Below are 24974 nucleotides of genomic sequence, written 5' to 3'. Positions count from 1 at the left end.
GCGCTTTTCAATTTTTGTCTCAACTAGGACGCAAATGTGAACATTAAATGTAGACATAGTTTACATGCATACAAAGTAGCCCAAAAAGGAACCATCCAAAGTTTTCGCCAACCCTAACCCTTTATTTTTCTTCATTTCCACAATTTTCTTGCCACCCTTTTATAACCCCCCTCCACACACACACGCGCGCGCGCACACACACACGAACGCACACACATTCTGCGTTAACCGCCCCCTAAATAAGGTCATTTTCGCACCCTTTTAAAAAAATCAACGTAAAATGAAAGAACGTGCGAAAAGTGCTATTTAGTTGATTTTAGTCTATAACAAACCAAAACGTGCAAACGTGTTTTATGAACACAAAAAGTCACCACGCTGAACAATAATGAAAGCGACCTGCTTTAAACTGCAAAACAAAAATGACTGTTTAAAAGCATTTTGTAGGAAAAAAAAAAACCAACATCTCGTTACTTTTGTGCACACAAAATCATGTCGCCGACTGGCTTTTATTTGAACATAAAACACATCCTGCACGTGAGTGTGCGTGCGTGTGTGTGTGCGCGCGCGCGCTTTGCGGAGATCACTGGCCTCATGCACCGCTGGCTAATGATTTTTGGGGTTGTTGTTGCAGCACGTTTTAGTTGTTGCACTTGCAGGGGTCACTCGCTCGGGGTCAAAAGGGTTGTGCTAATTGCATATTAAAAGCACTAGCAGCAGCAGCAGCAGCAGCAGCAGCCTTCCCTTGCCTTCCCTTGACGCAGGCGCAGCGCGTCCGCGTCCTCAAGCAGCTCATTCAAATCATGAAACCATGCCTGAAAGAAAAATACGATGGAACGCAGAAACTATTCATTCATAATTCTCATATTTTGGTTTCAATTTTTTGAAATTTTAACAACATTCAAATCATGACCTGCATGATTTATGTTTCCCATATTTGGTCTGGAAATATTTTTTTTTTAAATGGAGTCTTGATTGTACTGAAATGCAATCGGCCAAAGGTATTCTATACGTTATTTCATAGGGCAAAAAATCAAACGTAATAGGCATTCATACAGTGTAATGCAATTAATATCATGTGAGCGTGTGTGTTTATGTGCGCGCGTGCGTGCGTGCGAGTGTACTTTAGTCCTGTTTTGCAGGTCCACATACAGAGATGTAAAAAAAGCAACGGGATTTTTGCACTTGCTCGGTAAATACATGAAAATAAAGTCAGACATCCTTAAAAAAAATGATATGACGGGTTGGATTTTTAGGTTTTGGAGTTTGTAATACTTGATCTATTTTTGTTGGTGTTTCCTCGTAATTGTGTATTTTTGAAATAGAAATTCAACGGCACACAGTGGCGTTAATTATTATCGAAATGCGTAAGGCATGCACATATTGCTATTCCCCTTCAGTAATTACTTTTCAATATATGTGACTATTAAAAGCACACAAACGTCATTGTCGTTGTGTGACTTTTTATTTTTTTGAAAAGCAGAAATATTTGTGATGACGGATTTTTGTACGTTTCATAAACCACCGTTAACTTGTATGAATGTCATCGTTTTCATCAACTTGTAAATAGAATCATTACATTCCCACTTGTTGGTCACAACATATTTGTTGGAATGAATTAGTGGTGAAATAGACAATGTGAAATAAGGTGTATTTGTTAATCATGTGTTTTTTCTACATATCCATTTCTCATCGTGCATGGGAGTCAGTCCTCTGCGACCCACCATCGGTTTTCCTTTACGCTTTTTAATAAGATTCAAATCAGCGAAATTTCAAACTGATACGTGACGATTGATGGATTGTAAAGCTCCTATTTTGTTGGTTTTTGTTTTTAATGTTGCTTATTTGGCATGTGCGTGTGATTGACAGCTGTTGTGAACTCTTCCAGTTTGGCTGCGCGTGCATTCCGGGTCGTGAGGCAGGCAGGCAGGCAGCAGGGGTGGCTCGCTCTCACGCCATTGGTGAAAAAAGTTTGGCTGGCAGCTTGCTCTCACTCCCGATTGGACGTCGGGAGCGGCCCCTCCCTCGGCATAAAAAAAACCCAACAAGTTCTATCTATTGGAGCGATCGAATCAATCAGAGGCGACGAGCCCAGCACTCACTCCACCATGGCGGCCCGAGGAAGCTCCACGCAACGCTCCAGCTTCGCCCTCGCCGTCTGAGTGCTGGATTACTTTTCGGGGTTGCTTTTTTGGGGGTGGAAAAACGTCTCCGTGGCCACGCGCGGTTTGGACCGAGCGGGTGCTTCGCTGTGCTCCGTCCGACATGAGTGAGAGAAGGCGTTCGGCCGCCGCTCTGAGCTCGCGAGCCCACGCGTTCTCCGTGGAAGCCCTGATCGGCTCTAGCAAGAAGCGGAAGCTCCGGGCGGCTGCAGCCGCTGCCGCTGCTGCAGCTGCAGCGGCCGCCGGCGCCTCAGGCGTCGGCTGGGACCACCACAAGGACGACGACGACGACCTCCATTTGGACGACCCGGCACACTGTCTCGACATAGACCCTGGTCAGTACGCATGCTCCCAACACCACACACGCACTTTTGACATTTCTTTTCTTTTATTCATTTGCGTAAACCATCGTGTTTATGAACCGGACAGCAATGTTTTAACCGGTGCTGCAAGGAAGCACGGATCGCCGTGCAAGTACGTGAAGGCTGGCCGCAGGCCCGCGGGAGCGCGCACGTTCAAGTGCACGTCCCAAATCCTAAAAAAAAAAGTCTCTCACAGTTTTTAATTGCCCCCAAAAATGTAACATGCATGTCATTTAAATAACGACAAGTTATACGTTTGAATAAGATGAATTACTCTTTGAAATGTGGGTTGTAATGATACCAAGATGACGTTAAAGAACATATACATTGTTCAATGCCGTGACGAGACGAGACGAGAACCCACAGTGAAAGCACGCAAACAACAATGTTGGAATTTGCACTTGATAAATTAGCAGATGAGCAGTGAAAGACGTCACACCAAAATAAGGCTTTGAGCGAAATCAAATCTTACGGATATATATATATATATATATATATATATATATATATATATATATATATATATATATATATATATATATATATATATATATATATATATATATATATATATATATATATATAATATTATTTAATTATTTTATCAATGGAACGGAAAAACGAACAAAAAAACCAAACAATTATTTTCCAAACTTTTTGGCCGTCTTTGTCAGATAGCTTTGATTGATAGTGCGTGCGCGAACCGAAGCATGCGGGCCAACATGAGCGCGCACGTCCCAAAACAAAACACGTCCTTGAGTTGTTACTAGCATCATGCGATGCCATATGTCTTTTTCTCATTTGCGCGAATGAACACACACATTCACGCGCGCGCACCAGTGTCATCATTCTTTCAATTGATATAGCCCTATAGCGCTAGATTGAAATGACACACCTAATGTTGTAATTTAATTACACATATTTAAGGGGAAATGTTGTTTGACTATTTGGTCAAAATTCAAATAAAATGAATGTAAAATGTCAATCTGTAAATGCTTTTAAAATCTGCAAACCGTTCATATGTTTAAGCAAGAATGTGAAGGGGAAGAATCCAACACTGGTAATATTCTCCGTCCCAGAAAAATGTTCAAATGAACACCAAATACAATTCAAATATCTGAAAAAAAGTCTGGCTTAAAAAAGGAATTAAAATATGGACATAAACAAATCAGTAATACGTATAGTTTAATAATCGCATGAAATGAGCGCTGCAATCTTTTGGGGTGTAAATATTGCCGACATTGGCTTGAAATCTTCCAAAAGGAGAAGACAATCATTGATAGTTGTTTACTGTCCGTTTAGCAAATGTACCGAAGCATTCCAAAAAATTATCAACGAAATGTAGTTTGACCCAAAATGAAATTGATTGTTGCCTGATAAGCGACGCGCGCAAAAAACACATTGACGCGATTGTGTGCATGCAATCAAGAGATGCATCCTTCCGGTACCTTTTGAAATCACTTGACGAAGCTGCGGCACATGCGAATTTAAAACACGAGCAAGCTGCAGCGGAAGAAAAGGCAAAAGAAAAGTCAGACTGCGGCGGCGGCGGCCGAGCTGCTTTCGGGCGCCCATGCAGAGCAGGGCAGAGCAGAGCAGAGCAGAGCAGAGCTGAACCTCGCGGTCGCCGGCCTGGTCTCTCGCCTGCACCGCTCGGCCTCGCTCGCTCGGCCTCGCTCGGCCACGCACACAAACAAGCAACGCAAAGACGCACCATGCTCGATTTACCGTGAAATCTCAAGTAGCTATACTCACCATTTGTGCACAATAAATGTTCCTCTTTTTATTTTTTTCCATTGATGCGACACCGCACACGGTACACTCACTATTTACAAATACACACGCGCACGCACAAACGAGCGTGTGTCCTTGCGTGAGTCCAAATACACACCTGTTTATGCGGCAAAAAATAATTCCGGGAAAAGTGCCTCGTGCATTTCCAAAGGCTCAAAGAGATGTTTTGCCACTCAAACATGTTGGCGGCCATGACTGGCTTGTATTCCAACGACACCACCAAAAAGTTCCACCAACGAAAGTTTGCCAACTAGAACCGCCCGCCGGGAAAATGCTCCATTCCATTCCATTCCATTCTATTGCAATGGTTGGGAAAACATCGCTAAGAAGCTCGGGCGCAGGGCAACATTTGCTCCCTTTTCCTGCACCGCCGGAAACCAAGACTCGAGCAAGCGGCCGGGCGGGCGGGCGGAAGGGTGCATGCCAAGCGGGCCGGCCCGCTGACAGCTCCAGCGCGCTCCGACTTTCCGTTCAAATGTACACATCTGCGTGCGCCATATGTGCATGTCGTCCATGCGCGCATATATACGCGCGCTTCCATTTGGACGCCAGCTTCAAAAACAAGATGGCAAGCACGTGCACGTGAAAATGCAAGTGAAGCAACCAAACAGCTGCTTGCGTGTTGTCGTGTGATGACGGCAACAAGTGCGTGGACGCGTTTAAATTGGTTTGAAAAATGGACTTGACGTCACGCATTTCCCAATCTTTAGCTTTTCTTTGTTTATTTGCATGGTGCCAGGTGAAAAAAGTTCCATCTCTACATGCACGCGCATCAGCTCCTCGAAGCAGGGCCACTTGGCGTATAATAATATCATATCTGGCGATATGTGAAAATCACATCACAGCGGAGCTTTTTCGATTTAGCTTTGCTCCTCGACATAAAAATAGACTTGACTGGAATTGAAGAACTTAAAATTGAATAGAAGAAAAATATCGTTCATTCATTTATTCATTCATTCGATGGAAGCTTTGCTTCAGTTCCCCGGGATTAAGCTGCAATAAAATAACCTTTTCAATAAATAATAATCAGTCGCTCGATCCATGCACATTCAGAGCGTTGCAGCTCAAATGAAGGAAAAGAACACAAACAAGCGGTCGTGCAGAAACATCTGCCTTCATGTAAGGCGCAATTTGAATGGCAAACGTCATTTGCTCGTGTCCTTGCCGTGGGACGCCGCCCACGCCAAACGGCTAATTTCTTCTTCTTCTTTCCTTCCTTCCTTCCCACTCGCGGCGCAGACTCGGAGGCGAGTCCCGGCTCGGACGGCTCCGACCTGGTCGACGGGACGTCGTGCCCTTTCAGCGAGCTGACCGCGGCGGGAGGCGGGGGCGGCCCGCGCGAGGCCTCCCCGCAGCCGCCGCCGCCGCCGGCGACCGCAGGCTCAGCAGTCGCCTGCGCGTCCATGGACGATATCCACGTGGAGCTGCAGTGCGCCGACCTGTGGAAGAGATTCCACGACATCGGAACCGAGATGATCATCACCAAGGCTGGCAGGTAACCCCCAAAATAGAGCAACACCAGCAAGCTCTTGAGCTGCCTTGAACGTCCCTGCAAAAAAAAAAAAGTATTGTCATTTTTGGGGAATTTTTGTCCAAAAAATAGTTGTTTCATCAAATAAAAATACAAACCTTTTTTTGTCAAATATAGCTCGATCGACTCGATTGAGTATCCAGGCTTATCATTAACGACATACATCAAATATGATGTTTTAAATTTGGAGATGATGTCAAAGCTGCATCATTAGGCGAGACCAAGACGAAATGAGCGTTGGTGGAAGAATAAGGGAGTGAGTGCACGCACGCACAGACGGACGCTAGCTAGATAGATCAATAGATCGATCGATCGATAGATGCAGTGCGATGTGGGCCGCTTGATCATGCAGGTCGGACGGGAAAGGCAGAAGCGGCTGTTTGCTTTTCGTGGCTTTGAATTACGCGCAGCGTCTCCTCGAAAGGCGGCCGCGCGCCAAGCCGACAGCTGCTCCTCATATTCCGTCCGACCTTCTCACGGAGCCAGATGAGATGGCAACCTGCATGGCCTCCCTAATAAAGTGACCACCGACCGACTCATTTTACGACTGCGCTCTCTCTCGTGCGAAGTTTGTTTTCGTCTACTCTCGTTTTATGCCTTTCCATCTTTTCTTCATGTCGCGATAAGAACGGCAAGATCAGCACTTCTTTCTTTCTTTCTTTCTTTCATTCTTTCTTTCTCCCGGCCCAAACGAGCGCCGTAAAACAGCGGCGCGTCGGCGTCCGGCCACGATGACGGCGACGAGGAATTTGAATCAACTGCGTGCTCGGCCCTCGTGAGATCATTCCCACGTTGATTGATCCCGCCGAGTCGTCGCCTTTCTTTCTTTCTTTCTTTCTTTTTCTTTCTTTCTTTCTTTCTTTCTTTCTTTCTTTCTTTCTTTCTTTCTTTCTTTCTTTCTTTCTTTCTTTCTTTCTTTCTCCCCATGTGCTTCTCGCTTTTGCGCTGGAGTCCAACGAACAGCCGAGAAGCTCCCCAACGAAGCCGTTGGAACGCGCAATGCTAGGTGTCTTGGAAACAAGGCCAAGCTTCTTGCTTTGTTTTCTCCCGCATGATGTGACCATTTCCAATTTTTTTTCGATTGCTAATCGTTGCGAATAAATCGGTGACTTATTGTTGCTGGTTTGCTGCCTCAGGAGGATGTTTCCTGCCATGCGAGTCAAGATCGCCGGCCTGGATCCCCACCAGCAGTACTACATCGCCATGGACATCGTGCCCGTGGACAACAAGCGCTACCGGTGAGCGAGCCAGCCGCCAAGCAAATGGGCGACTTGTATGGTTCTGCGTCTTGTGAATTTGCGTCCGTCGAAGCGACGTTTCGAGTGCCTGTCGCTCGCTAGTGCCGACCGACCGACCGACCGAGTGCGTCGGCCGAAACGTGGCACTGACGCTGGCGCCGAGCATTTGCATTGAAAGCGCTTCAAATGTCTTTCCGCAAAACCTCATTGTCATTTTTCTGCCACCAATTAAATGTGTTGACATCCAGGAAACTATTTGCAGAAGTTGTTGACGGCACTAATCTGGGTAATCTCGCGGAGGATATATAGTTGGCCTCGTAATTCGGCTAGCAAGTTTTATTTTTTGTCGCCAAAGAAGCCTCAATTGAAAACGCTGACATACTGAAGAGATTTAGGACCTTATTTTTTGAAACGACTTTTGACGAAGAAAACGCGCAAGGGGCGTCGACGCCAGTGACGGAAATAAACACGTGTGGCGTAAGCCAAAGGAGCAACGTGTCACTTGGCCGAATTAAATCACCGCAAATATTGTCCATGATCGAATAGATCCAAACATGAAGCATCAACAATGTATTGCAAATGGATTGTAACCTTTTTAATATGCGTTCGTTTTACACGAGACGTTTTCTTAATGAAAATAAACTGGAAACAAGTTAATGGGACACAACACAATACAATCATCCAACGTCCTGACAGGTTTGCGTGTCACCAAAAGGCCCAATTGTACTTGCCATATTTTTCCGCGCTTGCAATAAAAAGGACAAGAAGCTTTCAAAGCGTTTGGAAGGAAAAACGCGCGTCTGTTTGCACTTAACGCTCGTGGCTAATAAGTAGCGCGTGTGCGCATTAACCAGCCAAAGCAAACAAACGTGAAATTAGCAGAACCGGTGTCAACTTTGATACCAATCATCTCGTCAAATGATGAAGATTATTCTTAAAAAGGAAAACATTGTTGTGCGTGCTTGGATGGGAGGCGTCGGCCTGTGTGCCGCTGGTGCTGCCGTGAGCCAAGCTAGCGTTCAATGAGCGATACGTTGCCTCCCGACCCAGCGTCACGTTAGCGGCGTGCCAAGTCAATAGGTGAGCGTCAAAAACACGTCAGCCTTAATGTTCATGGTTGAGGCTGCCCTTTCGCTTGTGACGCCAAGCACCGCAAGGATCGCTGGCCTCCCATTTTGGCCAGCAGTGAGTGAAACTATTGGCTGGTCACTCATGTTGTTGTTGTTGTTGTTTTGCGGGCAGGTACGTGTACCACAGCTCCAAGTGGATGGTGGCGGGCAACGCCGACTCGCCGGTGCCGCCGCGGGTCTACATCCACCCGGACTCGCTGGCGTCGGGCGACACCTGGATGCGGCAGGTGGTCAGCTTCGACAAGCTCAAGCTGACCAACAACGAACTGGATGACCAAGGACACGTAAGCGGTCGGCCCGCTTCTTGTTTGACTTTGCTGGCCCGGTTTGCGTGAAAGGACAAACGTCGTCCGTTGAGCGCCGTCGAGTGCGAACAAGGACGAGAGCGCTCGTCCTCTGGCTGATCCCGCGTTGGCGACATGTGCCGCAAATATGTTCCTTCGCTCCATCTGGAGTCGAATGTTTGAGCGTGGGCCGGCCCGAAGAATCCCGCTCGGGCATGGGCTGGAGTGACGGCTGTTTTTCCCGCAGATCATCCTTCACTCCATGCACAAGTACCAGCCTCGCGTTCACGTCATCCGCAAGGACTTCAGCGGTGAGCTGTCACCCAACAAGGCGGTGCCGGCCGGCGAGGGCGTCAAGACCTTCAGCTTTCCCGAGACCGTCTTCACCACCGTCACCGCCTACCAGAACCAGCAGGTGGCGTAGCCGTCCTCCTCGGAGGCCGTGCGACCGACCGCGCTTACCGTCGGCGTTCTTCTTCTCTCGGCAGATCACCAGATTAAAGATCGACCGGAACCCCTTTGCCAAAGGTTTTCGGGACTCTGGCAGAAACAGGTGCGTGCGTCTGGCCAACGCTCTCGTTGTGTCCAAAGCAGTCGTCGCCGTCCAGAACCACCGGCCACGGAATTAGTGGCTGTTCTGGTCCCGGACGAGGCTCGTCGAGACAGAGGCCGCCTGCGTGCGTGAAAGGGGGCTCCCCTTTGTGAGCCGCTCGGGTCGCTGTTTGTTTGGAGCCTACGCATAAGAAACGACGTCGGTTGGACGGGCAGATCAGATCGTTCGTTGGCTTCTGTTGCGTCCGTGGTGACATCATACCTTCCTTGTCTGTCTTTGAATCAGCGCGTTGGAGGGATTGGGCGGGGGGGAACATGAAAGCAGCCCCCGTCATCTGGTCCGCATTATTGGCGGCGCGGACATCTTTTTTCGCTTTTCAAACAATAGACTTTGTGATTTATGGCCGAGCGTTAAAAGGAAAAACGGCAACACATGAGACGATAACGCTCGCCGAACGTCGTCAAAATGAAACAGAGAGAACCTCTTCGTCTCCGGTCCCCTCGCAATTTCGACCTGACCCCAATAAAGATCATCAGGCCGTAATCAAATCTGAGAAGTGACAAATATTGCTCCCTAATTCACGGCCAAAATCAAACATGGCATTTTCATCTGGTGCTGACATTCCAAATTGTAAAAGCGTGGCATCAAACAAAATGGATGCATTTTTTATTAATGAGCCTGAATCCGTAGATTTCCCACTGCTCAGTCACATATTTCAGCGCTACTCCGTCGTCCAGTTAGCGCTAACGCCGTGACTTGAAATAAGTCAAGTGGGAGTTGAAAGCGGGCCAGTCGGTCTCTTTGGCCCAAACGGCGCCTCCCTCTGGCCGGGCTTCCCAGCCTGGTCGACGTTCTTCCAAAGGCGCGTCTTCCAAATTGACTTGCGGCGACCGGTTGAGCTGAAGCCATGCCAACTTTGCAACTGTGTTGCGGTTCAGGACGGGCCTGGAGGCCATCATGGAGACGTACGCTTTCTGGAGGCCGCCGGTGAGGACGCTCACCTTCGAGGACTTCACCAACATGCAGAAGCAGCAAGGTCAGTCCAGCAGACTTAGGCTTTTCAATTCAAAACAAACTAACAAACAAACAAACAAACAAACAAACAAACAAATCATTTGCACCATTTTCCACCATTTTCTCTGTTAGAGTGGAAAAAAAAAAAACTTAAGACGAGTCACAGTATATCCTTTGCACATAGAACCCAGTCCAAAAAATCATTTTCTGCCCGCATGTCCTGCAAATAAAGCAATGATGCCCCCCCCCCTCCCCTCCCCTCCCCCATTTGCCCCGCATGCTCCACCTGCAAACGTAGCAGTCTACGTCGCATGGTTTGCTTGCCACTTTTGCCAGTGGATGCCCTCGCCAAGACGATCTGCATGCTACTGCATGCATCAGCCCGCCCGCCTGCCCGCCAGCCAGCCAGCCAGCCAGCGCCCACGGTGCTGAAAATGTGCCTGCCGTTTTGTGTGTTCAGGCGGCAGCACGGGCACGTCCCCGACCGCTTCCAGCACGGGAACGCCCTCCCCCTCCGGAGCTGCTCACCTCCTGTCCCCGTCCTGCTCACCGCCCGCCTTCCACCTGGCGCCCAACACCTTCAACGTGGGCTGCCGGGAGAGCCAGCTTTGCAACCTGGGCTTGCCCGAGTACCCGCCGTGCGCCCGCAGCAACATGGCGGCGCTGCAGGGCTACGGCGGCCTGGCCGACGGCTCCTACGGACGCCTGCAGGCGACGGGCGGGGGCACGGCGGCGGGCGTGGCCTCCGCCCAGCCCGCTGACTCCTTCCTGCCGCAGAGGACTTCCTCTTTGATCGGCATGCAGGGAGGCGCTTCCGGGGCTGCCGGCGGCGGCGGCGGCGGCAAAATGGATGCCTACGGCGGCCAGCTGGGCTCCTTCCCCGCCTCGCAGTTGCAATACGTGATGCAGGCCGGCGCCGGTGGGTCGGCGGGCGCCTCGGCCGCCGCCCCCTCCGGATCCTCCTCGTCTTCGGCTCACGTATTCGGCGGGGGCCACCACCACCACCACGTGCAGCAGGGCTCCTACAACGCCTTCTCCCTGCACAACCCCTACAACTTGTACGGCTACAACTTCCCTGCCTCGCCCCGCCTGGCCACCAGTCCCGAGAAGCCCCAGGGGGGCCTGCTGTGCCCCCCGGGCCAGGCCGGCGCCTTCGCCGAGCGCCAGTACCTGTCCAACGGCAACGTGGACACCATGCACATGAGCGGCGGCGGCGGGCAGCAGCAGGGCGGCGGCGGCGCCGCCTGCGACGCTCGCCAGTACGGGGCGCCCTCCCAGATGTCCATGCACATGGTGTAACCATGCAGGCGGGGACAAACCCAAACGGAAATTTGGAAGACAAAAGGATGCGACTTTGTGAATGCACCCCTCTTCTTAAAAAGCTCTTTGTGGGGGACGTCCTTACTACTATTAAACTTTATGTTCGGGGTGGCATGTGCAGTAGGCATGATAAGGGCTGGAAGCGGAATTGCGGGCGGTCTTGGGTTTGGCACCTTAGGTGGGGCGGGCAGAGATCTGGGGACCTGTCTTGTTAAACACGTTACCTAAACAACTCCCCCCCCCCCCCACGGGCAACATTGACCCCCAAGAAAAGACCTTTGACAGACTGAAACCTGCTGTCACTATTTTGGAGTGGATTACTCGTATGTCTTTCAGCATATGAAATATATATATATATATATATATATATATATATATATATATATATATATATATATACACATATATATATATCTCAAATCAGTAAGTGTCAATGTGTGAATTTATCAGCAATAGCCAAGCAGAGTTGCTCAGGTGTGTGTTGTGGTATTTATGTGCTGAGCAGTCCAACGGTTGTTATAAAAATGTGTGATATAGCAAGAAAGAAATGTCTTTGTCTTTGCGCAAATGTAAATAAAAAAAAAAAAAAAGTGCCAAGCACATAAGAAGCTCAATAAACGTTTAAATTCACGCACGTTTTCATTTCCTTTAGCAATGTGGCCAAAATTGCCCACAGGACAGAACCTTGAATGAGTAACTGGAACGGGAGCCAAAAGAATATTTTTTGCCTTTGTCTGTCGGTCTGTCTGTGTGTGTGTCCTATTTGCTGCTACTTTTGCTGGACATTGGTGACGGCAGCAGACAAATCAGCCCTTCCTTTTCCTGACACCTTTTTGCCATTAGAAGCTGCGCCGAGGTCTCCCGAGTAAGCTTGCACCGCTCCGTCAGCTTACTTGTGCGCCGTAATGTTCCGTTACGTAACGTTAGCTGTTGTGTTTTTTTTTCCGGACGCAAGCGAACGGCAAGAGGTCCCGGGGGGCCCGAACCCAGTCACTTCTCACCCATACGGTGATCAAATTGACACGGTCGGCGGAATTAGTGCTGCGTCACGTCCACTAAAAGTTTTCTCCTTCTTGCCTGCGGGGCCAATCGGCGTCCATTACACGCCTATTTCTAGCCAATCACGCGCGTGAAATATCAGATGCGGGCCATCATCACAAGCGCCGAGACGATTGGAACCACCTGTTGTTTTTTTCCCCCCTCTGAGCGGGAGGGACGTGATTTCATAATTTTGGCGGCGCGCCACCCATGCGGACGTTATTTCCAGCCGCCGCCGATTCATCAATGGCTTAATGGACCGTGCGCCATCCATCAGAATCTCCGAGTGGAAGAGAAGGTCCCGGAAGCCTTTCATCATTCCGGCCGAGGCGCCGACGGACGAGCGGGCGTCCGACACCCCGGCGGCGGCGGCAAATAAATTGGACGGCCCCGTCTGCGGCCATCTTCTCCTTGCGCCAATTTGCTTCCGCTTGTCCAATTGGATTCTGTGACGAAAGGTCGCGCTCTCACCTTTGTTCTTCTCGTGCCGAGATTCCGCAGACGTGAATCATTGCGTTCGCGCGGGTTTCGACACGTGTTGAAGCGTTCAATCAAAAAAAGGAAAAAAAAGTGCCAGAAAAGCTTCCCAAGCACTGGCAGTCATCTGTGAAGTCGTCATCCGCGTGTCAGGAATGTGCTCAAAAGATTTCCACATTGAAAATTTCAACTGGAGTGAGTGCCCAAATAGGACTTAGCACCTTCAGACAGTTTTTGGCCACACAAGACAAAAGGCTGACCGCATTTTGTCCCTCATTTGGAAATGCTTCCCAATTTGTTCAGCGTCCACATGACCTCAATTACAATTTCATGGCCTCGCAGCTTTGGACAATCAAAAACGTCAAGCAAATAGCCACGATGGATTTTGCCAATTTTGTTGTTGTCTTTCGCTGAGATTTCTGGTCAAAGAAGTGCGATCTAATTGCTTCTTTTGGCGCTCTTCATTACCTGTGACAAAAGCAGAGCAGAAAGAAGAACAGTAGATTTCCCCCCTTGAGGGTCAAGATCAAGTTGGTGCTTTAGATCACTGCTGGAAGCTTTTGGAGCAAACAACATTTGGTGCGTGACAAAAAGACAGAGTTTGCATTTGGCCACCACTTTCAAGCCTAACCAGCACCAGACTGAAGCTTCTAAGGAGCACAGTCTTTGTGGCCGCGGGCGGGCCCTTTTGCCTCATTTTAGCCAGCCGGCCAGCCAGCCAGCCAGCCAGCCGGCCGGCCGGCCAGCCAGCCAGCTAGCCCGCCGCGCGCACACCAAAGCCTCGGGAGATGTCGGAGATACGACCCCCACGGGCAGGTGTTTCTCATTTGAAGAGGCGTCCCGCCGAGAAACCCCCGTGTCGAAATGAGAAAGGTCCGCTTCGGTGGGCGGGGTCCCGAGAGCGGATCGTGTGACCAGCCCAACCCCCGTCCGTCCGTGCATCCGTCCGCCCGCCCGCCCGCCCGCACCCCGGTGACACTTTGAGCCTGCCGCTCGGCTAAGCTAGCGCTTTTGTTACCTCGGGAGCCGTCATGCAACTCAAAGCAAAATGGCCGACGTTCTATCGAATGTCACGTCTTGAGTTTTTTGCTGTCGGCGACCAATGTTTTTATTTCTTTGACTAACTCTCTCATGAACTTGAATGCCTTGGTCAAACTGCTATTGAGGGCAGTGTTTTTTGTAAATGAACGTTTGAGGCCTGGAATTTGCTCCCAAATGTCGGTTTAGACCCAAAATGGCCGGCCTCCGCTTTTATCTTTGGCAAAGGTCCTCCAGACTTGTGTGTGTCCCATTATGAAATTCAGCCAGCTTCAGGTCCAGTGGTGAAACTCGTGCCCGAGGCTGATTTGTTTACTTTTCATTCCAATGTGTCATTAGCTAGCGTCACGTTTTTAGCACCCCTGGCCAATAAAGCGCATCAGCAGCACCCTACTGTCGTGTCTGTCGGGGTGTTAGCTTTGTGGGGTGCGAGGAACGGTAGCATGCTAGCGCCCGTGTAAACCTCACACCTCAAGAGACGTGGTGGCAGCGGCGGCCGGCCGGCCGGCGGGCGGGCGGGCAGGCGACGCATGCTAATGCGGCCGCTGGCTTTGAGCCGCCTTGTTAACGACACGCTTTGCACCCCCGGCCGCCTCCAGACGCCGGGCCGCTTACATTATCACCTGGCTTTTCTCTTCTCATGTCAGTTCGCCTTTTCGTGCCAGCAGTCAGGAAAGGTGGGCAGCGGGCGCGTGGTACCTTTTTTAGCCATAAATAGCACGGCCTACCCACAAAGTCAGAAGGGGTAAAGTGTGCATTGGCAATCGTACCCCTTTAAGCTTGCAGAATCGTTAAAAGCTCCGCCTTGTTTCAAGGTCGCCCGTCCTTCTGCGCAAACGACACGGACATGGGACCGGCAAATTTCCACATTAGAAAGTAGGACAAGTAGTTCCTCGCATGTCTGTCACGATTGTTTGACCTTGAGATGTGTGCATTTGCGTGTCCCGGTTCAGCTGCCACCTTCAGATTCGCATTCAGACACGCACGTATGTATGTGTTTGTGTGAGCCCCCCATAGATAGACCCGGGTGGGGGGGCCAAGCGGCCAGGAAACAGACCACCACTTGAAACGCAGCCGACACACTCGGCAGTCCAATTTTACGTGACAAGCGTTATAAAAGTGATTTATGCCACGCATGTGTGTGCTGCTTCATTATGACTCAATATTTAGCCATTAGAGGGCAGAGCGACTCGTTAGCATTGTGGCTACGCCGCGCTTCAACTTCCTGCCATCATAACAAGGCAGGGCGCTGACAGCAATTGAAGGGGGAAACCAAAGTTAGCTAAGGTTTCCTGACCGTAAGCTAGGTGCTAGCTAAGGATAAGCGCTAGCTAAATGTAAGCGCTGCTGTTGATACGGGGAACAGGTGTCGCTTGATTGACTTCTAGAGAATACGGCGTGGGCCGTTTCTGGGCAAACGTCTTTTCATGTGCCTCCACCGCGCGCATAGTATGTATGTATTTATACGCCGTATGCATTTAGACCCACCCGCGGCCTTTTTTACCGTACGCAGCGACCCTTGAACCCAGCAGCGCCAGCCTCCCTCCCTTCGTGTCACGCGCCTCCTAGCGCTCCACGCTAATCCCCCCCCACCTGCTGGCTGGCGGAATGTCAAGTTAAATTTACTAGCGCCTAAGGACAGCTTTGAATTCAGGACGCCCGAGTTGGACTCTGACACTTTGGTAGCGCTTCCACTTGTTCACGCTGCGCTCGCTCGCTCGCTCTCCTCGCCTCTCTTGATCAAGCCGCCAAAGGAAGAAAGGGCGCAATCGATCCTTTTGCAGTCAAATGAATATTGAAAGTGGCATCAACGTGCTCCTCCAGCTTTAGTTGCGAGCTGCTAGCTCATTAGCACAAAGCATCCGCACCAGTTCAAGTGACAAAGGATGCCATGAAAGCAACCAAGCGGCCCATCCCAAAATCATCACTGAGCGTTTGGTGAGTGCAAAATGAGCTCCAAAGCCCCTCATCAAATGGCCTTTTGCCGTGACAACATTTAGCACGATGTGATGACCCAAACCTGAGCCCTCGGCTTGGCATTTCCCAGCTGGGCGCCCGGCCCCGGCCTGGCCCGTTATGGGACCACCTTTAACGGGCGGGTAGCGAGTGCTTGTTCTTCTTGTTTTTTGGAAGCTGTGACAGCCCCCCCAGTCCCCCGTTCCCCGCCCACGAGCAGCACCTCAGCAGTCCAATGTGACAAAATGCAAAGTGGAATTTGTCGGGCCAGAATTGTCCCTCAGAAGGAGCATGTGAGCGGTCGGATGGCGGTCCGAGCGAGCCCGGCTGACAGCTGCCATGTTTATAGGGCGGCTTCGATGACAGTCCCGCCGGGTGGGGGGCGGGGCTGCGGACCTTTTCAGACGGGAATTTAGTTTGTCATCAGATTCTAAAATCTGGCTGATTTATGAGCTTTCCGCTGGTCGTTTGCCTTTGACCCGCAAAGGCCCAGCGGGGGAAAGCCAGACATTTGGACCGATTGTTTGTTTGTTTGTTTACTCGTTGGACTTTCACCAGGTCCGGCCACGTTTGCCGTACCGAGCGCTCTCAACGTTGTCGCGATGTGAGCTTGCTCTCCGTTGTCTTTTGCGAGACTTCCGAGGGACTTTCCGGCTTTGGTTAATTGCGTCCCAATACTTGTGTCCACTAATGAGTTCCATCGCTGAAGAAAAGGAGGGTCTGATTTATGAAGTGCTAATTGTCGAGCGGTCGCTGACAGACGGGTCGCCGAGCGCTGAATGCTTGTCGGCTGGCGGCGGCAAGGTGAAACCTCTTGTCGCGACCGTTTTTTTTTTCTGTTGAAAAGTCGCAAACTTGTTGCCAGCGCTTGAAAAACGTGGCCTTGTCTAGACGAGCGCAAAGCCGCAGTTTGCAAAGCCAGACAGACTTTGTTTCTTGCCTTGCCTTGTCTTGTCTTGTCGTCGGGTGAATTTGCTGAGCTGCTCGCTCATTTGTTGAAAAGACGTGCTCGGTTGACTATTTCAGGGGTTTGGCTCCTTGGGCAGACGGCGACCCTTTTGCGTACGGTACCGATGACGGTCTGGAGCGAGCATCAACGGTGACGCGAGGAATGTGCTCGTGACGTGGAACTGCGGCCGGCACGTTTATGTCTGCCGGCTTTCCTCACGTCCGCACTTAACACGTCGTAGCGGACAAAGTCGCTGGCCGCATCTCCTGTTTTATGAGCCCAAATATTTGCTCGAGCGCGGCAATACGAGAAGGTCCGCGGAAAGGCGAGAACGCGCGTGCTTGCATGCGCGCTCTCCGTGCCATGCCGGGCCGGGCCGGCCCGTGGCGGACGCTGGATGGTCAAGTGGAACATTCCGCTAGACTGCATTTGAGCCGCGTGGTTGGCATCTGCTTTGGTGACTTGGCGCTCAGCTGCACGCGCAGCTAACGTTACACACGCCAAAGAATTCGCCCTCGTATTTTTGGGATTAAAAATCAGTCTTTGCTCTGGAAAATGCACCAAATTCTAGTCGTCGTCGTATCCATGTTGAAAAACAATTGGATGAAAATCTTTCAATTTGAACGGAGATGGATATCATGCCATGATACTGACACGGGAGCCATAGCAGTATGACATCGAGACGCTTTTCATTCTTGCAGGGCAAAAATCGGATTATTCTCGAAAATGAATGAGGGCTGGCTGCGTGATTTTTTTTCGCGCTGTTCTATATGCGTGTTTTTATGAGCGCCATGGAGAAGTTTACAAGCCTTTTCCTGCCAGCTCGCCAGCCGCTTGTATCGGCCGACTGTCATCGACGTATAAGAAGTGACGGGTCAATAAAAGCGACAGCTGCGCGCACGGTGTCCCCGGACGCCCCCCAGCCAAACGCCGCCTGCCCCCCAACCGCCTCGTTAGCAATGTTGCTAATTTGCCGCCCAAAGCTGACGAGATGCAAAGTGTTTTCCGAGTGAGAATAATTAACTGCGGTGGTGGGGTTGCGCAAGTGTGCGCACCCTTTTCAACGTTTGTTCCGTGTCACCTCGCTGCCACTTTCAATTGTCCGCCCATCTGTCCGTCCAATAATAATGATAATGATGATGATATTTGCGTGGCCCTACATGTGCTCTCATAAGCACCAAGACTCTTTCAATGAAAAAGCCAATTCAGAGAGGTGTAATGTGGCACATTTTCGTCACGCTGTGTGGAATGAAAGCCCCAAAATCAACATGGCCTCAGCTTTCCAAAAGGCGCTAAAGCGGACAAATCCGCCGTGACGGCCAAAACCGGCGTGGGAAAGGGAAAGAAAACGGCTTAAGAACAAAGACAAGACAGGCCAACCACCAGAAAGTGGAGACAAGGACGCCGCTGTTTTGGGCAAATTGGGGCAACTTTTTCTCTTGTTGGAGAGCAGCCACCTCAGAAGGCCGCTTGGCCGGCCTGGCGGCGGGCGGCTCTGCGCCCTCACCTTGAGGAATGCTCAGCTCCCAGCTAGCCACAAAGTTTGCCGGCGCACTGCTCGGCATGTGGCGGGAAAACAATTAGCCGGTCCACACGGACGCAATGACAAGTCAGCGAGCTCTCGGGGCTCTTTTATTTATTTCTTCCCGCGTTGTCGTCGGCGGGCAGCGGGTGCCGTCTTCGCTCGCGAGAACCTGTCGGCCGTCATGTAAAAAAGGGGCCGGCCCGCCGGCAGGTGGTGGCCCGGCTGGGAACGTGGAAGGAGCGGCGGGATTACCGATGGGGGGCGGTGGGTACTTGAGGCCGAGTCGCTGAGGTCTTTCTGCTAATTATAGGAGCAAATTCTGACAGAGAAAAATTAGAGGGAAACGGGACAGCTGCAGCTGACCAGTCGAGCGGTGCTTGGGTTGGGGGGATGTTGTGGCTCGGAAAGGAGATTGGAAGGCAAGGGGGGGAGCAAATTTGGATTACTGGCCAAATCCTCGGAAGCGAAAACGGTCATGGGACGTCCTGTCTTTTCTTTGAATCGATGATGCTTCCTGCAACACCAAGACCTCCCTGGTGTGAATATGTTCGCAGTGTCAGACCCCCCCAGGTCATTAGACACCTGCCTACACACACACAATGACAGCCACTGTATTTTTGGCCAACCGTCACGTTCATCTGTTGGCAGTACATGAGCAGACGTTGTTGGATTCTTGATGCTTCATTTAGTACTTGTGTTTCTCTATTTAATCATAATATGATCAACCTTGGACATAGGATATGTACAATTACAGTCGGAATTCTATTATTCTTATTTCTAATCCGGTTTTCTACATCACATAATATATACGGACACGAGACCTCCGACAAGACGAGCATGAATCAACCTCAACAAGCAGACGCTGGAGCGCTTTTCCAATTGGCGACTGATTGGCGGACGAATGGTAGCGATAGCGTTTAGCTTGGCCGCTAATTGCAATCACGACTTGGCAAGAAAAGGCAGCGTTTCGCCACGAGAAATCAAGAGCCGTCGTCAATCGGCGACACGTATTAGTGATGTCATTGCATATTCTGTAACATGCGCGCAGAGCAAATGGACCATCACGCCAGCAATAGCGGATCTTCCAGATAGCGTCCGTGCTCCGAGTCCTTCAACTCCAAATTGGCGTCCATTTTGATGGCCACATTTGTGTCAGTGCAAAGCTTTGGAACGTATTCATATCCCTCCATTTGTTGTCGTACTTTTTAGCGGAACAAATTTCGCAATTCTCGGAGGCTCTAATATTGTGGCCTAACTATGACTGGACTTGGAAATGCCAGCCACTTGTAATTTGTGACATTTTGGAAGGAAGCGGAGCCTCCGGCAAAGCCGCGCATAAAACCCAGATCCAGAAGCTGACATCAAACCCAAAGAGCTCAGGGGTGTTGTTCTTGCCACCCTCTAAAACGGCGGCCACGGAAGGGAGGCCGCTCCGCAGTACCGGCGACGGCAGAAAGAGTTGCCGTCAAATGGCGGCTTGAAACCAAAATGGCCGCCTTCCTGTTTCTTTTGGCCCAGGGCTCACCCCTGGAGACCGTTCCGCACCAGAGATGGCCGAGAGACGTTGTGCCGCTTTTTGCAGGAGGCTTGTCCTGACTGCTCGACTTCTTTTGGGCGAAAAGCAAAACGTCCTCTGGCTAGTAAAAGCTTGCGCGTTTGCTCCGATCCGGTTTCCGTGAGAATGTCACAAGACGGCTCGGGCTCGGAGCTTAGCCGTCTTACAGCTGCGACGTCGGTAGCCAAGTGCGGCTGATTGACAGGTGTCCGCCGATCCCCCGGCTTTGCGCCGGAGATCCCGGGGTCCGGGCTCGCCCCGCTTGGCTCATCAATCGCATTCATGACTCCCAGGCTGAACGCGACAGGTGCTAAGGCCCTGAGCGCCCCCTGCCCCCACCCTCCCCGTGCGGATTTCAATCCCACTCCTCATTTTTTATTGGGCCCCCCTGCCTCTTCTCTAGGGAATGAGCCGAGCTTGCAATTAGTGCGTGAAAAGTTCTGCTCTGAGAGTGACACTTTGATCATTGTGAGCGTGAGCAGTGGCGTCCCGTTTGGACCCTCTGTCAATTGGACATCTTCTGAGCGTGAGCAGTGGCGTCCCGTTTGGACCCTCTGTCAATTTGACATCTTCTGATGTGTTTTTTGGTCCGGGCCTCCCTTTTGGAAATCAAGTTAAGTTGGCGCAAACATCTTCAGGTGCCGGGTTACTTCTCGCGCCAAACCTAATTGGATTAGGCGCGGACCGGCGACATCACACACGTTTGCGAGGCGTTTAGGCCGCAGGCCGCGTGATGCTCGGGGGAGATTTGAAAGGCTTATCCCGGCCGAACGCAGCTGTGCTGAAATGGTTTATGTGGGGGCACGCACGCACGTGCACGCGCGCCAGCACGCACGCACCCACACATGACAGACATGAATGCTTGAGTGTAAAATTGATTTGCACATTTGTCTGTGACCAGGATGGAATGATGTGACCTGGTCACTGTGGAAAAGAGGCTTTGCCTTTCTCTGCGTCATTGCCATTGTATGGCACAGATTTGTTTGTGCGCCTGGACAGGAGAGAGCTCATTTGAATGAAATAAGTCCACAATTTCTGACTCGGCCTAATTCATGGATGGATGAAAAAGCCTCTGAAAACAAAGCAAGTCAAATAGCACAACGAAAACGTAGCAACAAGCTTTTTAGCTCGTGTCCAGAACGAGGTCTTTGCTAAGAAAAAAAAAAGTTTTGTCTACGTTTTGAGCAAAAACGCCGCGAGGGGAACCGCAAACTATCGGTCCTCTTTGGCCCCGCCTCTTGCGCTTCTTTGCGCAGCGTAACTTGGCCCTCCCTCTCAACCGGCCCGAAATAAAAGTGACAGATGAGAGGTGGAAATGAAGCTGCCCCGTCCGCGTCCCCGTCCGTGTCACGCTTAAAAATAGCCGCTCGCCGCCATGGTGTTGTTAGCGCCGATGGTTTTGCGTGTCAGGTGTTTATGTGCGGACAAGGCCGCGCCTCTCGCCGCTCTGGCAGTCGTCGCCGCTTCCTCCGCTTCGTCACCTCCTTCGTCTTCCCTCGGTTGTCCGCATTTGCGCCCGTTCGCTCTTTTTGCGCTCTCTGCTCCGGTAGCATGAGCGAGTGCAGACTGTGTTTGTCTTTGTGTGACAGGAGCAATGCATGTTGGGTGGGGGCAGCTGTTGTTGCCAAGTAAGTGTCTTCTTGTCCACCACCAACGTCCTCGTCCGCAAGTTGAAGGTCAACACTATGCACTCACGCACGCACGCACGCCGGCTCTTTTGCTCATGCTCGACGGGTCCCAAAGGAGGTTTAAGATTTGGCTCGAGCTCTCTTTTGTTGGTTAGAGAAAAAAATGTTCCTTTTCTGCAATGTTTTCTTTTTGAAATCTCGCACACAATCAACAACCGGTTTTGAAAACTAGCCCAAGTAACTTGACGCCAAATGAAAGGGAACAGCAGAGCGAGAGCAGAGTCAAACATGCACGGCGCTTTCACTCAGTCCGTGCAAGGCAACTTACACGCCCTGCATGAGTTGCTGAGCCGTGCCTTTCTTATGGCTGGCTGGCTTGCTTGCTTGCTTGCTTGCTTGCTTGCTTGCTTGCTTGCTTGCTTGCTTGCTTGCTTGCTTGCTCGCTCGCTCGCTCGGGCAAATGCTCAACAAAATGTCTTGCGTCTGCTGAAGCCAGCACCTGACCAAGTCTGTAACTTGTGGAGTCGTTGCCTTGCAAAGGCATCTTAAAGCCGCTCCGCTTTCGTCCCGCTGCGCGCGTAAAACGCTTCGAAAGCTCGCAAAGATTTAGGAAGGCCAAGGACGCGCCACCCATGGAGACCGCGGCAACGCGCATCCGCCCTCTGTGATATAGTGCCGGCGGCGCTCAGGTGTGCCGCTTCCGCACACGCAAAGTGAGGCGTGTAATGGTAACATGATGTTGAAGGCCGAGACCAAATTGCGCTCTGTGAAATAGTGCAAGTGGTGACGTGCGGCGGGCGGGCGGGCGGGCGAACGAGCGGGCCTACTGGGCAAAGGACGGTCCCCAACGGCGATGCCCGCGCAGCCGGCCGGCCGGCCGGCCTTTTGGAATTGGCACACATCCTTTGCGCGTGCCACCTGCTGGCAGCGGCTTTGAGCCCTATGACCTCAGAAATATGTGAGGACAGAATGAAATGGGAAAAATCCAACGTTGCCCAAACAACGTCACGAGGGAGGGAGGGAGGGAGGGAGATAGGGCATCGTTTGGTTTGAGGCTGGCGCAACACTCAATAAAGCTGCTGCGCTCTATCATCCCGATCCGGCGCGGCCGGCCGGCCGGCGCTGAGTGAGCGCTCCGTGTTTATGGCTCCGCAGGGAGCGGCCTGTCATTGCCGGATTCCTGCCCGTGAAGTATGGCCGCACCGCGCCGCGCTGCGTGCGCGCGCCAGACTCCCGCTTATTGGAGCTGACGGACGCAACGCCAAGGGGTCGCGGACGCTCCGGCAATATCCACTTTTGACCCAAATGGCCTCCTCATTGTTTATGCTCGACGGCAGCGTGGTGACCTCATTTGGCCCTTTTTTTGTTGTGGCACACGAAAAAAAGAGGACACAATAGCTTTCCATACTTGTTTATTTGTTACATAAATGAGATGAGAAACATTCGTTTTGTCCTTCGGATCGGGCTTCGGGTAGGCTAGGATAGGGGGATCGGGTGACAGGTGGTTGCCTGGCTGGCTGGCTTGGAGCTTTTTGACATTTTAGCGTTCGGCTTCAAACGTAAAAAGACATTCCCAATAAATTAGAGAAACACAGTACTTTGACAGCTACTTTGAGTTTGCTTTCAAAACATCCACGCTAAAGCTTTGATTCGGATGGACTAGTCTAACGGACGTGGGCAGTCGACCCGCTAGAGATTTGCCGTTTTGGGCCTCCTTAGTTCCTGAACCTCTTGTAGAAGACGACGGCGGCGCAGGAGGCGGCGACGCAGGCGAGCGCCAGGGCGCCGACGGCCACGCCGAGTCCCACCGTGGAGTCGGGGAGCGGGCCTCCCTCGCCGCCCTCCGGGCTCTCCTCCTTGGAGCGGCCGCTCTCGGTCTTGGTGATGAGCATGGGGGAGGTGACGGTGTACGGCCGGGTGACGTCGGGCGCGTCCCTCCTCCTGCGCCGGTTGTTGCACTGCATGAAGGTGGCGCAGGTGCTGGTCTCGCACAAGCGGGTGATGCAGTGCAGGTAGTAGGTGGACACCGTCTGGTTCTGCTGCTCGATGAAGCGGAAGGCCGGGAAGTGGAAGCGGGCGCTCTGGCTCACGCCGTTCTGCACCATGGTGGTGAGCTGGTCCTGGGAGCACGGCACAAACAGGTTGAAGAAGCTGGAGTTGGACGGCAGGGGCGAGATGGAGGCGTAGCAGCGGTCCAGCAGCACGTGGAACTGGCCCGTCAGGTTGGTGGCCTTCACCTCCACGTAGATGTCGGTCCGCAGCTCCAGACCCAGCTGGGGGATCAGCAAGGGCTGGCCGTAGTCGGCGTCCCCGAACAGCTCCATGGTCAGGGTGCTGAGGAAGCTGCCGTTGTTGTCCCGGATGGCCACCGAGGACGCCGACACGTCCAACTGCGTGTTGTTGATCAGGTACTCCAAGGGGTAGGCGCACGAGTAGTAGTACTTGAGCTCGGCGTTGTAGGTGATGGTCCCGCTGGTGGGGTCCAGCGAGCGCACGATGCCGCTGACGTTCACCGTCTGGATGTTGGAGAAGTCGGAGAAGACGCCGGTGCCGGCCGAGCTGGTGGTGAGGAAGGTGCTGCCGCAGGCGTGCGTGCTGTTGAGCGGGAACTCAAAGCGGGCCACGGGAGGCGACGCCGACTCGTCTAAGGTGGCGCGGCAGTCCCGGCCCATCTCGTGGTTGAGGATGAGCAGCGTTTCGTTGTAGCCCGTGTAGATGACGGGGCAGACCTGGATGGCCAGGGCGATGGACGCCGTCCCGCACTCCACCGCGATGTCGTCCATCTGAGGTCGCCGGGCGTCGCCGCCGCAGTCGCTCAGGCTCAGCGGACTGCTCCTCGCTATCATGCACGCCAGCGTCAACAAGATCCTCATGCTTGCGCTACAGCTTTTTCAGGTGGACCTGACCACTTCAGGACTCTTTATAGGCGAGTGTCTTCAGGGATTGGTCCAAATCAAGGTCAAAGCCGCGTTGCCATTGTGGCTCCGGCGTGGTGGGCCCGAGCCTCGGGGCGAGCTCCTGAAATCCGACGCTTTTGACATACAGATTGGGCTTCCCGTCTGGATTTGGGAGCACAATGCGAGTGAAGCGCCTGTGCCCGTGGGCTTCATCTGTGACCCACTTTACTTTACTTTACCTGACCTACTAAACAATGGACATCCACGACACCTTCTCTGCTGACCTAGAACTCCACATAAGTACGCCAAGTCATCAAATAGCGGGCCGAGCGTTGGCACGCCCAAGTTCCGGCAGCCGGGTGGCCAAAATGGACGCGAGCGCGTCTGACTTCCCGTTGACTATCTTTGATGCAGTCGTCTCCCTCCCCAACGTTTTGCTGCAAAGTAGCAGATCAGCTGTTGCCTGGGCCCGAATCTTTTCAATTTGTTTTTCCAAATCCGAGTACGAGGCCTAAAATTCCTTCAG

The 24974-nt window shown here is 51.8% G+C and overlaps 1 protein-coding gene and 1 pseudogene across 1 annotated transcript; one reads left to right on the top strand and one right to left on the bottom strand.

The window, feature by feature from the left end:
* Window positions 1-2051: 2051 nt before the first annotated feature.
* Window positions 2052-12015, top strand: tbx15 (T-box transcription factor 15). The gene is made up of 8 exons (XM_088382049.1): window positions 2052-2494; window positions 5555-5810; window positions 6983-7084; window positions 8327-8498; window positions 8746-8913; window positions 8987-9051; window positions 9990-10087; window positions 10526-12015. The coding sequence occupies exons 1-8, from the start codon at window positions 2263-2265 to the stop codon at window positions 11362-11364; spliced, it is 1932 nt and encodes a 643-aa protein (XP_088238175.1). The 5' UTR covers window positions 2052-2262; the 3' UTR covers window positions 11365-12015.
* An 11251-nt stretch (window positions 12016-23266) lies between these two features.
* Window positions 23267-24424, bottom strand: LOC148393756 (zona pellucida-like domain-containing protein 1 pseudogene; annotated as a pseudogene).
* Window positions 24425-24974: the final 550 nt, after the last annotated feature.

This window comes from Syngnathus floridae, chromosome 8 (genome assembly GCF_059516105.1).
Source record: "Syngnathus floridae isolate MCC-2025c chromosome 8, RoL_Sflo_1.0, whole genome shotgun sequence".
Classification (NCBI taxonomy): domain Eukaryota; kingdom Metazoa; phylum Chordata; class Actinopteri; order Syngnathiformes; family Syngnathidae; genus Syngnathus; species Syngnathus floridae.
Note: the sequence above shows the minus strand (reverse complement) of the source record. Positions and strands in the feature narration are given on the sequence as shown.